Here is a 14,547-nt window from a genome sequence, read left to right as displayed (position 1 = left end):
AAATTGTTGAGATAGAAACTTACAAAGGTATCAATTTTAATAGGTATTAGAATAATCTGCCATTTTCCAGAAGATGAATAATTATACTATTATACTTTTCTGCTTCATGAAGATTTCCCCTGACTTTAGTAGGAATTCTAAATGTGAAAGACATATAGACTCAAGTCCTTGGTGTTGTTCTCAGTGCTGAAATAGTATCTGTTAAAAGAACAAAATTTCCAGCAGATGCCTCTCAGTGTGTCATTGAACTTCAAGAGTCTCTCAATTTGAGTTAAATAAGACCATTCAGGCTTTTAGAGATGATAGTGATATATGGAATGAAGACCAACTTTTTTCTAAAACATATATATAATGGAAAATAGAACTTAATAATTTACAGAATGAATTATTTTATTGGGATATTTAAACAAGTAACCTAATATAAACAGGTCCTTTAAGCAAACATTTTTTGTTCTACTCCAAAGGCCAAGCACTGGGTTAGAAACCTAAATGGAAATAGAAGTAAACTCTAACTTTGAGAGAAGCTCAAGAAGCACAAAATTATCAGTTATTCAGTACCACTAATTAGGTAGTTCCTTTACTGTTTAAAAGTAAATTGTAATTTATTTAGGAAAAAATGCATGGAATTCTAAGGATAATTCCAATATAATACCACAGAAATGTAAATAGGTGTCAGCTAAATTTCAGAACAGAAGTGAACAATGAATTCAACAGAAAATTATCATGGTATCATTATATTTTCAACCAGCCTCTGTCCTATAATATAAAATTGGCGATAGAAAAGAAAAGGCGATAAAAAAGTCTGTAAGTTATCAGGAAATCAAATGGGAAAGACTTGTTTTTCAATTAAATGGGATCTTTTCCAAAATAAGGAAAGTAATATGATAATTTGTATTCTGAACATATACAAGTTTGAAATGTATAAAGGCCTATTAAATATATCTATCCATTTAGTGCTTGTGAATATAGTACAAGGGCATAATGGATGCTGGGATGGCACATCTTTGAAGCTGATGCAGCTGGTTACTACTGACCTTCACAGGTTCTCCTGCTACAAATGCTGGAGCAGTGATGCTTTTCTCTGGAGTGATGGGAGAGAAAGGAAGTCACAGCCCAAAACACAGCTCACCTAGAAATTAAAACTAGGGAAGGTGGGCAGGAAGATACCATTGAGTTCTGGGTGTTTCTGGAAGCAGAGGACAGCTGTGATCCCTCTAAGTGTTCAGGGCTGGGTTGAAGGGAGTTCTGAGCAACCTATTCTACTGAAAGGTGTCCCTGCTCACAGCAAGGGGGTTGGAACAAAATGATCTTTGAGGTCACGTCCTACTCTTTCTAAGATTCTATGATCTACAATCAGAACATCAAACAGAGAGCAAAGGCAGGGAACAGCGGACCTGGCAGAAGAAACAAAATAATGGCTAGAGAAAGGTTTGGAAATGCAAATAATGGAAAAACTCAATTTTAGTCTGAGCTGGAAATCAGGCCTTTGCTCTCTGTAGAGAAAAGGTTTGCATCAAGAAAATGTTGTAAACCATTCACCACCAATTTTCCTTCCCATAAGGAAGAAAAGTCACAAGATTACAGATATTTTTCAAGGAAAACATTTATTTTACTTTTTTAAATACTTCTTTTCTGGTTTGGGAATTTTTTTATTTATTCCCACTTGCTTACATTTATAGTAGCCATTTATTTGATTCATATTTGTGAGCTCCATTTTGGCCTGGTTTTCTACACTCATGTGGGATATGAACAGAAGACTCTGCTGCTTTGGTTAAAACACTGACATCTGCATCTGACAATATATTATTTTGACTCCTCTAGCTTTTGCAGAGTATAACTCAAAGTATGAAATCTTCATTTGAATTAAAATGTGGATAAGTCCACAAAGCAGCTGTGACTGAAGGAAAGTCCAGGGGGTGAGACTGAGTTGTACAGGGGGGTTCCTCTGTTCAGGAAAACCTGCAGCAGCCCCCAGCCTTGCCAGGATTTGGAAGCCCTCTGAAACCAATCAGGCGAGGATGGGGCAGGGCCAGGAGCAACCATGGGAGATTTAAATGGTTCCAGGGCACAGGAACAACCTGGAGTGCGGCACATCAGGTTGCACAGCGGTTCACAAAGGAAGGGCTCCTCTCCAACCATTTGTGTGGAGACAATAGAGGCAGGAAATGGACTAAGTACTTGGTAAGGAAGAGCAAAGAGATCCTTTTAGCTCCAGTTTAGCATCCTTAGTTGAGGTGTTGACATGCCAACAAGCTCGATCCCCTGTAGCTGCCAGGGTGACTGGCCTGGCCATGTCAGAGGCCTCCAGCCAGCCAGACCTGCTGATGGCATAGCTCTCCAGGTCACAGGCTACCAGGAGCACTTGAAGCTTCTTTCCAAGGCTGGGATGACAAAGAGTTATTTTGCAGAAAGCGTGCTGTGTTTGAGGAGCTGTGTTGCAGGTGGAGCTACAGGAAGAAGTGAACAAGCTATGCGGTGTTTGAGTGAACGAGCAAGAGATAGACTGGTTATTTTCAGCAATGCTACAGTCTCAGACTCCCAGGAGTCTTGAACCTCCATTGTGGTGAAGAAGCAGATGGGCTCAGAGCCCTGCAGGGTAATTAGCCAAAGGACTGTTAGCCGGGGTCTGATAAAGATGGAGGCTGGCGGCACATCACAGCATGTACCACAAGAAGGTTCCTTTCTCTCTGAATTTGGCAAGTAGGACTGGTACCTTTTACAACAGGTGTGGGGCTCTGGACCTAGAAGGCCAAACAACTGATGAGGTATGCATAGATCCTTCTGGGATGGTGAGGCCTCCTGAAACAACACCACCTGCACCCTGCATCAAGACCTCCTCTGTTAAGAGGAAAAGAAGGATAGTTGTCATAGGAGACTCCCTTCCATGGGGAGTGGAGGGTCCAATATGCAGACCTGACCCAACTCACAGGGAAGTCTGGTGTCTCCCAGGGCCTGGGATAGGGGATACTACTGGAAAATTGTCCAGTCTATTAAGGCCCTCTGATTACCACCCACTATTGGTTGTCCACACTGGCAGTGATGAAATTAAAAAAAGAAGTCTGAGAGCAACCAAAAGGGACTTCAGTAACAAGGTACACATGGCCTCAGTTTCCTGTTAGCCTATAACAAACCTGGAAAGTAACTGTGGGCATGGGCTGGCTGCATACCTATTTCCAACTTCCCCTTTTAAAGAATTTGTGCTTGCTTCACTCTTTAGGAAGAAACTGAGATAAAGTAACTTCTGAGGTCCCATTTCAAACCTGACTTAGTGTCTATCCACGTACTGGAACAGTTGGTTTAGCAAAAGGATCTATTTAGGATAAAGTCCAAAGTACAGACTCTACGCATACCCCACCCAATTCCTCTAATCACACCACCTCCCATAGGTGTGCCCCATGCACACATGGGGTTGTCACACATTTAGCAACCAAAACAGTTTTGCTGACTTCAGGCTTTGACAGATTTGCAGCCCAAGATCACAATCTGAGCAACATAATGATGGGCCATTAGCCTATGCCCCAGGCCTGCCGTGAAGGCTTCTGGCACAAGAAGGTACCTGCCCCATGAACAAGCTGAGCCTTGCTCATTTAATATCAAAGGAATAATTCCCATTTGGTTTACTTTGAAATGGGCAATTGAAAACTGGTGGATCAGGAGCTGATTCATGGGCAAATTGAAAGTATTCACCTCAAGAATGGGAGGGTCAATCCAAAATGTCCCAGACAGGTAGAAGAAAGCAGCTCCAGGTTTTAACCTGCTGGTGAGCTGTGAGATTCTGTATTGGCTTTGAATGAAGCTATTCCCAAGGAGAAGAAACAGTTAAAGGCATAAACATAGAGAATATTGGAAAAGAAAGAAGAAACTTGCAAGTCACCTTGAAGTACATTTCATTTGTTTTTTAAAAGTCAATCATAAAAAGTGCTGGGTAATACCAAGTACCTCTGACTTAACTGATTGCACACTAACTCTAAGCCACTGACTGCTAAGCCAAGTTTTGGACTCTCCAGATATGTTTCAAATTTTTACTATGCTACAATGTTTTGCTTTTTGTTTTTCACAAAGTTAGGCTTAATTCAAAATATTAACTATAATAAAATATAAAGCCAAATCTTTTAAATAATAACTTCATGACATGACTGATCAGCCAGATCACTAATACCCTGCAATATCAGAGGAACAAGCACTGTAGTAAGTTAACAGAACCAAAAGAACACAAATTTAAAGGCATGGTTTAAAAAGCTGCAGCACCAATATATCGATAAACTGTGGTCCAGAAATTACAAATAATAAGAAAAACTGGTTGTGCAGGTGTATAGCTAGCACCTTGGGAATGATTGTCAGCTCTAGTCTAATATAGCAGGATTTAGAAATTGTGTGGCTGAGTCATATTACTCAAGTCACATTTTAAGTCTATGTGAGCTTTTCCTCTTTCAAACCTTATTTGTTAACTGCATTTCTTCGCAGTGTGAATTTTAAAACACAAACATGCATTTGGAACTGCTGCATATCTCCACTTTTTTACATAACACGTAATTTTAGTTGATAATTATGCTGTGTTTCATTGCTAATTAATTTCTATGTAAGCAGTAACTTAGCATTGCTCTTGAAATATTTTCCACAGCACTTTGATCTGATCAGCACTACTCTACCTTGTTTGGTCTTGCCAAGACAGCTCGCAAGTTTTTGAGTGTATTACTGATTTTATTTCACTTTAGGAGGTCAAGTATCCTGTTTAAACACTTACTTCTATTTTTAAAAATGTATTTACCATATGTTTCTGCCCTGTTTTGCAATGGCTAGCATTCATGACATGAATCCTTACTCATTTTAGGGCAACACCCCAACCACTGACTTTATTTGGTTTGTGATAGAGTATTTCCTGCATTTCCCTGTGTGGGGTTTCAGAAATGTCTGTGGGTGGAATCACAGTTGTATGATCATTCTTGACAAACTTGATCATCATGACAAACTTGTCTGGATTTTTATCTTCTTTTTCACGACTTCTATGTCTAACCATTTGGCTCATATAATATTCTTACATCACAGTCCATCAATAACACACTTTTTAATAGTTCTGGGATTTTTCATCTACAATCTTCAATTATTCATTCTTCTCACTTGGGTAACCATGTACTTTTTGACTTTCTCTTGAAATGTTTCTGTTTGCAACAGGATATTCACGCTACTGCTGACTGTCCTAATGGACAGGACTGTGAAAGATGCATCTTTTGTTTTCTTTACATACATTCCTTTTTCTCTCCTCCCATCACCTCTCCTATTTTCCAATTGGAGCTATAGCTATGTTCAGTACTCCAGAGGAATGAAAAATGTCCAGATGTTGTTTATATACATACACCTGCCAGCTAATGAGTTAATACATGATATTTGTTTTTATAATAGTACATACACTCTTTAGTTGTCCCAAATATTTGCTGCTAGCAAAGACTGCAGTATTCCCAAGGCAAATGAAACTGAATTATAGCATTGAAAAATAAAAACTGAATTTTGAAGGTTACAAAGTCAGCTATTAGAAAGTTTAAAAATCTCAGAATTGTAGGCCTTTAATCAAGATAAATATAATGTAGTTACATTAATTTTTTTGCCATAGTTTTGCCAAAATCTGGATATATAATCTTGTGCAGGGAATACAGCATTCTTCAAAACTTTGTTAGGTTACTCAGTGCATACAATTGAGTACCTTACTATATTGCAAATATAAATCCTGTTTAGGGTACACCAGCATTAATATTTTCATGGATGCTCATCAGCAGGGAATTTAAATGCTGGGGTTTTTTATGCTAAAAGTGCTTTACATGTTCAAAGGGCAAGTCCTTAATACACCACTGTTTTTGTAGCTAGATACTCTAGTTATGTATTGCTTTTAATGGGCTTAGCACTTAGGCCTAAGCTCTCAAATTGACCTGCAGAAAATGAGGGTCTATCAGGTAATTAGCCATGGTATGATGGTATAGAAATAATCCACAGAAATAGATGGAATATAACTGTGAAGGAGAATCTTTAGTTAACTTTGCCAGGACAGCCACTGCTCTAGCAATCATACCCTTGCCTCACCAGGCTTCCATCTACAACAAAGAAGAAGCAGGGGTTCTCCAGTCTCTTTGACTACATAATCTAGGTTTATCTGTAAAGCTCATTTCTAAATTACTTCCTTGTAGACACATGTATATATTAAAGTTTTCTCATTAAAAATCCAGAGTGAAAATGTGAAAATTGTTCCACATGGCATCTGTAACACAGGTCTCTTTTTATTTAGCTCCGAGAACAGGATGCCTCACTTTTCCATAGTCCACATCTTAGATTGCCAGTCTATTTTCTTGCAAAGGTAAAGACTCAGCTTCAGAATGAGTGGAATCAATGGCTTATCTGGTGACATGCTAGCTATTCCTTATTCTCCTACAGTGAATTGGTTTTATGCCAGATTAGGAAATAACAGATCTCACCTATAACAGAAAGGAAAAGATGGGCTTGTATGACTTGTGGCACAGATGGTACTATGGAGAAACAGGACCATGTTTTTTGAGGCTCTGCAATTGCACAAAGCAAAATTGGAGCCAGGAAGATGTAGTATTTTCTGTTGGGCCCTTCTTATCTTGATTGTCTTGCCCATCACTTTTATGTTTTCCCAGGGTCAATTTTTGACCCAAATCCCTTTCTTCTTTCCCAGTAAGACTCAGCCTGCAAACTGTAGGAACCATCTCAGAGGTTTTATACCTAAGTCCTCCTGGATCTTCTCCCCTCCCACACTGCCATTCCCACTCATTTCCTATTCCACCCCTGTTCTTGGATTTCACGTTTGAGTCATATCACAATTCCACATCTTAATCTCTACACTGAGACAGCTGCCAGTCTGTCACATACCTCCTCAAAATCTTTTTTATTCTTACTGTCATCTCCTTTCCTTTGGGTCCCAGATTTCATCTTGCCCATTCATCCTCAGTTTCCTCTCATATGTTCCTAATCCCCCTCTCTTCCCCTTCCTGGCTCCCATTCATAATCTCTTTGTCTATTCAGTTCCTGTCCTCATCCCTATAGACCTCTCACCTCCTTTTTTTTTTTTTTATTTTCTGATGAGTCCATATGTTGCTGTATGTAGCAAGTATGTGTTTGGCATGGCATCCCACATGATAGTGGGAAATGGGACCAAGACATTTGACATGCAGGGACGGATGAATGGGACTTCTCAGCCATCTCAGTGTGGGATCTTGTTCAGAGCTCAGGCTGATCAGCTGTGATTGACACGGGAGGCCATGGGAGAGAGCCTGCAGTGCTGTCTTACAAAAGCATTAAATGCAGATTGGTGTGTGCTTGAAGGAGAGAACACAAAGTGAGAATCAGGTTATTAGTTTTGAATCAAGCAAGATTTAAGAGGTCTGTAAGCCTTTTCGTCCTATACTTAAATCACTGCATTTCCCTTTGCCTGTATTCTAGCAGGAAGGGAGACGGAGAGCAGGGAACAAAAAGGCTTTTAGTTTCATTGCCCTGAATTCAGCCTGATCTCTATTAGCTCAGAGCTTCACTTCCAGAGAAAACAGCTGCTGAGCTAAGAGCTGGAAGCAGACCCAGTTCCAGGGGCATCTTCAGAGAATGAAGCCCCAAAGGTCCAGCAGGTCATTAGAGTGTACAAAACCTCTTTTCTTGTGGGGCTTATAACCTAAATAAATTTGGACAGATTATCTTTGACACAGAGGTTAATTTGTTGACCCCATTTCAAAGTCTAATGCCACTGCCATTTCTCAAATCACTAAAAATGTTACCATGGGTATTTTCTTTAGCATTGTTCACAGAAATACATCAACTTTTTTTTGGTTGAAATAATTCATGCACACTTGAACTGAAAGCAAGAATGACCTTGCAGTATTGCAACTGCAATGGTTATAGCAGATCAAAGCTATAAGCTGTTTAAAATAACCTTTGAATGAGTAGTGCTGGGTGAGTGGAAAAGTAAGTAAGCCTTGTTCCCGCTGTTGCTTATAACACATATGTCACTGGTGTTTCAATGTAGAGAATCTGCTCTTGTCTAAGACTGGGAGTTTAAATCTTTGTGCACATGAAAGCTACCCAGTAGAACAGGCATTTGTCCATGTGCTGCATATAGCAAAATCACACTGTGATGTGTAAAATACTGTACAGATTGCAGTATATACTGTTCAAAGTTTATTTTGAGTCTTCTGCATTTTCATAAGACAAAAAAATATGATCTATATCATCTTACAACATTGGCAGTATGAAACATACACACAGTATGCATTTTGAACTGTAGCATATGTACAGAATGTTCACAATTTAAACAGGAGAAATGTAGCTCAGCATGTATCATCTATCTATCTATCTATCTATCTATCTATCTATCTATCTATCTATCTATCTAATCTATCTTTATAGGCTTATTACCATAGTATTAGGAACCTCTCTGAAACCCTTCAACTGAAAAGTCCTCCAAGCTTACCTTAAGAATTTTCCATCCCTCCCCCTCTCCACCCCACCCCCAAACTCATAAGTACTTGGAAATGCTTTCACCTCTCTCCAGCCTGCAGCTGTTTCTGGAAGTTTTCTAATACATACAAAGGACACTTGAAGAAATTTGTAAAGGAGCCACTACTACCGTGATGGAACAACAGAAATTACACCCCACCAGTAAGGATAACAACTGGACACATCTGTATCCAGCTGGAGAGTAACATTATCCATTTCCAAATATAACAGTATTTGCATTCTTTCTCCTCACTTATGACCATGCTGCAGCAAGAACTCTATAAAGAGCTTATGACAACTTGAAACTGAAAATCCCTCCAATTCTTAATAAACTACTTTCCTAACAAGAGACCACATCGCGATAAGCCTAGGCTTGCACTTTCTGAAAATTAAATTAGGTTCCTCTTTCCTGCTAGAGCTTTGTTAAAGGGACCTGTTCAGCCTCACCCTCTTTCTCCAGTTAGCTGAGATGCCAATATCTATGGATACATCTATTATAATTTTAACTGGTACGTTATGTGTAAATATAATCCAGTCGGCTTTGCATTGACGTAATTCATACTATATATAAGACACCAAACTTAAATATGTTCTAGCTTCCAGCTCTTTGAGATTCTTTCACTAGTTAAGAATTTAATCCATCCACTTGGACTTCTTAAATGGTTGACACAGAACAGTACTCAGCATTCCTAAGGACTCAAGATGTTTCAGGGTTTGTTCTCTGTATTTAGTGTTTGTGGTGTGGTTCAAAATGTTTTTTGGTGTGGGGGTGGGGTTTTTTTTTATCTGCAATTGACCTGAGACAGTAACTTTCAACAAACATGAAAAGTGCAAACTAAAAAAGATTGTTGTAACCCTCTTCACACCCTTTGGCAGAACTACAGTAATCTTGGTGTTTTGATGTTTTGATTGTGTGTGAGGGCTTATTCTAGCTGCCACAGCTACTTAATTGTATGTGGACATTTATTTCTCACCAAACTGAACTGAAACACTAAATTTTCACAGAAGTCACTTGTAAAATGAGTAATATTTTACTATGTAATGTCTTACAGTGCAATGCTTTTGAGTTTTAAATTAGTCCTTTTCCATGAATTTAGAGGGCTAGTAAATACAACTAAGAATCCCCTTGGGATTCCCAAGCTGGAGATTTCAAATACAGTTTCCTGCAAGAAGTTCTAAAGTAAAGCATTAGTTTCTCTTATGGTTTCCCTCCATGCATCATTTTGCACAATCAGGGTGTCTGATTTTTTGGTCTCAGGAGGGATAGACAGCTGATGGTTTTCAGCAATGTTGCTCAGATTTGGGTCACTTTTAATGTGGGACACACTACTTAGATTTTTTCCTGGTTTACACAATGGCATTTTAAAATATTTCACTGCAACTAAAAGGAGTGTCTGAGGAAGAAGACACACAGCTGTGATGACTTCAAACCCTCAGATATGCCTCAGGCTCTCAAAAATCATGAAATCTACTAAGGAAGGTGCTTTGTTAACTGGCTTTTTTATCTGCTAAGATACATTTGGGAGTCTACAATTCTGAAAAAACTTGCAACAGGACAAGTCAGAAGACCGGTGTTCTACAGTTTGTTTCCAAGAAGAAAGGAATATATATATAAACCACCAAGCATTGCGAAACATACAACATACGATACTGCATGCGGCTGAAAATGAGCATGAACTTGTCTGTCAGCATTTATCCGAACCACAACTCCAAACCCTGAAGGATCTTACTCCATCTCTCAGTGTTGAATTTGCACTGAAGAGTATCTTACATCACAGAAACATCTGAGTGTACCTTGTACCAAATGGCAGTAAGGAGCGGTAAGGCACTGCTGCTGCCCTGGTATTTTGTTAGTTCCTGCCCTGCCACGAAGTATTGAACTCCCTGCACCTCTTTGCCTCTTCACCTCATCCCAGCTCCTCGCGCTGGGGATCTCCCCAATGCCTGGATTTTGACTCACACCTCCTCCTTCCTCTCTTGTACTCTCCGTAACACACCAGAGGCTGGCACAGTACGAGAACTGGACCCAGTTTCTTCTCATACAGTGTTAAGAACCAACCCTCGCTATTTGTTATCATACAGCAGATTAAGTTTTATGAAGCTGTGGGATGTTGCTTTGCTTTTTACGGGGACACATATCGGGTGTCTGTATGAAAACCAAGCGGAGGTCAAAAGGCTGCCAGAGCTGCTCTGTCCGAGTCTGGCACCGTTCGCACTGGGGACACGCCGCGGCCACTCCGCCACCGAGGCCACGTTTGTGGGGCACCGAGACCCTCCCAGGCTGCCGTGACGGCTGAAAGGGATTGAATGGCGGGGAGCACTGAGACGCCCCCACCACTCCCGGGTCTCCGTCCTGGCACCTTCCCGCCGCATCGGAGCCTTTTCCCGGCAAGCCGAAGGCTGGGGCTCCCCCTCCTCCGCCGCCGGGAAGCCGCGGGGGCGGGCGGGCGCGACCCTCCCCGTGCTGGGCGCTCCCCGGGGAGGAGCCGGCCGGGTCGCACCGGGCCCGCTCGCCAAGTCCGGCTCCGAGCAGCCAAACCCAGCCCCCTGGGCTCGGGGTGGGCGGGGAGGGACGGCCGGCCGGGCGCCTCTCCTGCCGAGAGCGGGAGGACGGGCGAAACTTTCCTCCCCGGCGGCGGCGGCGAGGCACCGGCAGCCGCCGAGGCGAGCGCCGCCAGCATGGGCCCCGACACGCTGCCGCTCGGCACCTACGGCGGGGCGGCCGCCGCCGCCGCCCTGGTGCTCTGGGCCGTGTGCGTGCTCTGCAGGAGGAGAAGGTACCGGGGCGGGGGGCGGCCGCCGCATTCCTGCACGGCCGGGCCGAGGGGAGCGGGGCTGCCGGGCGGGCGCGGCGCCGCCGAGCCGCGCATTGGGCCGCGCCGCTCTCCGCCCGCCCCTCCGCTCGGGGCGGCCCTATCAGCGCCCGCCGGGCCGGGGGCGGCGGCCCCCGCGGGATGGCGGCCCCCGGGGGCGGCGGGCCCCGCTGCGGCCGGGGCCAGCGCGGGGGCCGCGGGCGGCAGGCTGCGCCGCCGGAGCTGAGGGAGAACCGAGGGGGCGCGGCGGGGGGGCGGCGGCGGCTCCTCGCCTGACCTCGGGCGGGGGCGGCCGCTGGCACGTGGGACTCTGGTCTCGCCTCCCGGCGATGCGTGGGATGCCGCGCTCCGAAAGGAGCTGTGCACGTAGCACGTCCCCGGGCAGCTCGGCGTGTGTGAGCACACGCGACGCTGCGGTTTGCTCAGGACCTGCTGCTCCGTGCAGCAGCAGAGCCCCAGAGCGGCCCGCGGCTGCTGCCCCGCGGAGCCCCAGGTGCGCCCGCCGTGCCTGCAGCCGCTGCTGCCGCGGGCTTGCGACATCGGGCCCTCGCTGCCCTTCTCTCTGTGCCGAGTAGCTTGGGTCACTGACGTTCTAGTGACTTCTGTTAGTGTCACTCATGCTGTTGCCTTTAGTTTATTTCAAGTGTGCGATCTATATAAACTCAAAGAAGGTACACACGTGTTCTGGGACATTTCAAGAAGAACGTGCAGGTTTTTTTGATGGAAAAAGAAGCCCTGTCTGAACTATACTTTCTGAAAACCTGTTACTTTATATACATTTTCCCAGGTATTTTTCACTTGATGAAGTGAAATGCTTGGCTACCTGAAGCCAATACTTGATGCTCTTCAGTGTCTCTTCTGCAACTGATGAATAAATGTGTGCAAAGGCTGACGGAGGAGGCGTGAAGATGGGGAGGGATCAGCATTCACTGGATTGTTTGCTTATTTTTAATTCATAAAATGAGATGCGTAGAAAAGAATAGATGTAATTCTGAGTAATAAACTGTTCCTTTTCCTAGTAATTGTAAGTTATTTTGCAAGATGTAGAGAAGCAAATGGAAAAAATAAATTGCACTATTAGGTCCTAAAAAAAAATTAGAAGGGCAGTCTGGCAATTTTTAGACCAATATCCCTGACTTTGGGACCATGTATAGAATGAATTGAAAAACATTGAATGTTTGTGTTTTGATCCCAGAAGGCATCTGAAAACAGGGTGAAGGGTTATTTCCATGGTGTCTGGTTTGGAACCATTATTACATGTGATTTGACTTAGAGAGCTCAATCCATTCCTTAAGTGAGACATCCATCCCAATGTTTGAGTGGGGTCATCCCATAACACAAACTGCTTGACAGAGTAGTCTGCAATGATGCTTCATGCTTCAGCTCAGTTTATGAAATGGACAGATGCTGCTCGACAGGTCACTCCTCCTCATCATCCATGCTGCTCCTCTGACCCTTTGTGAGCTTATTCTGGGAGTTAAACACATAAAACCTTTTTTTTTTTTTTTGGCAGGCTTAGTTTGCTGCCAGTCTAGCTCCCTAAAGAACATCAGCACATAAAACAAACGGGGAGCAGGAAGGCAAATGGGATTGGGTGTCTTTTTAAGGCTAGAAGATATTATACTGCCTCAGCCATATTATAAATTGTGCCTGTCATTAGTTTAAATTCTAGTGGAATTGTAAAAGAATTTTTGAAAATGGAAACAGGCAAAGCTGTTGCTTGTAAAGTTTTCAGCCGGATGTGAGTGGTAGGGAAAAAAGGATCAAAGAACCCATTCTGAATTATTTTTATACCCCTTATGGCTGCAGAGTTTTTCAAGTGCAGTTTAGAGTCTACAGAAAAATGGTTTGTGTCACAGCAGTATGATGTTATACAGAAGACCTCACAAGAAGGTGTCTGTTTTGTCCCAAAAACCAAACTGCTGCTTGATTAATTAACTACTTGAAAGCCTGTGCTGTTTCTCAGAGAACTGTATGAAGCACTAGCGAGCAAGCAACTGCAAATAACAAATGGTAAAACCAATCAACCTCTATGTGGTACAGCCCTCAGCAGAAGGTGCTGGTGTTGAGGTACTATCCTGTCCTAGTAAAATGTGCAATTAATTCTCTTTCTTTTAGCATAAAGAAAGAAAAGAAATTATGCATGGTCTGTAGAGGTGCCTAGCAGCAGCCTGTTGATGTTCAGCAACCATTTCTGATCTGTGGGAAGAAAAAGGTGCAGTGGATTAAAAAATGGGGTTAGAGCTTAGTTCATGCTTCTCAAATTTGGTGCAACTCTGTGATGTCCCCTTGCTTATCAGTTTATCCATCCCCATGTGTCCTCCACATGGGGAGTGTTGGGAAATTACTCCATAAATAAATCCCAAAGTCAAGGCTATGTTCCTGGTCATGGATCATAGCCATTTGGACAGAAGAGCAGACAATGTGGAGCTTGCCTATGCTAGAAGAAATGTTGGAACTTCAGGCATGCATGTGCTCTTGCGTGAGTTAATATGTTGCCTTAATGTTGGTATGCTTGTAGCAGTGTGCAAACCTTGTATAGGGGAATGGTTGTGTTTAAGGTACCAAGATAAACTTTACCAGAATGATCAAATTTGACATCTTAACCACAGCCCTGCATGGATTCCATCAAGATTACCACAGTAGGCAAGTGTGTGTATATATAAATGAAGAGCTTAAGTAAGTAAATAAACACCACTAACTTGCACTTCAGAGTTCTGTGCGTTTGTTTTGCTGGGTGATGCCTCTGTCCTGCTTGACTGAGGTGAAGCAGGTGAAGCACAAAAGCCACCTTTGTGGCTTTTGAGAGTTACACATCTAGGAGCATAATGAGGGTTTGTATATTCTGGAGAAGAGAACTTCCTAAATCCATCACTGATGCTTCTTAAGCAGATGTTACAGGATTTCAGCTTTTTTGGTATAAGGTGCTTCCCCTCTGTTTCCTCTCAGGCTGAGGTGCTTGTTGCTGGAGCAGGAAAGGTGTTGTATTGACTTAATCTGCTGCTGCTTTTTTCTGTAATGCAGTTGACATAACCTGGCATTACAAGATTTGAGGGTGAATTCAGTACCAGTTTTCTCAGTGATAGAGTAGAAAGGAAGAGGAATTTCCTTTTGTATAAATGCTTATCATTTGAGTGCTTGTGGCAGTAATAACACAAAGGAAATTAATTGGAGTTTTTGCCAGGTTTTGTATCACAGATGGTGAAGAAAAAGAAGTAGAACAAAAGTTTCTGTGATCACA

General features: G+C 42.7%; 1 protein-coding gene across 1 annotated transcript in view; it reads left to right on the top strand.

Moving 5' to 3' along the window:
* Positions 1–11,068: 11,068 nt before the first annotated feature.
* The window catches only part of LOC118699945 (cytochrome P450 7B1), a 125,108-nt gene continuing 121,629 nt past the window's right edge, over positions 11,069–14,547 (top strand). The window contains 1 exon segment of the mRNA XM_036404214.1: positions 11,069–11,270. Within this exon segment, the coding sequence (XP_036260107.1) occupies positions 11,173–11,270 (98 nt within the window). The 5' untranslated portion in view covers positions 11,069–11,172.

This window comes from Molothrus ater, chromosome 1 (assembly GCF_012460135.2).
Source record: "Molothrus ater isolate BHLD 08-10-18 breed brown headed cowbird chromosome 1, BPBGC_Mater_1.1, whole genome shotgun sequence".
NCBI classification, from domain to species: Eukaryota; Metazoa; Chordata; class Aves; order Passeriformes; family Icteridae; genus Molothrus; species Molothrus ater.
This window is presented reverse-complemented; position numbering and strand designations above follow the sequence as displayed.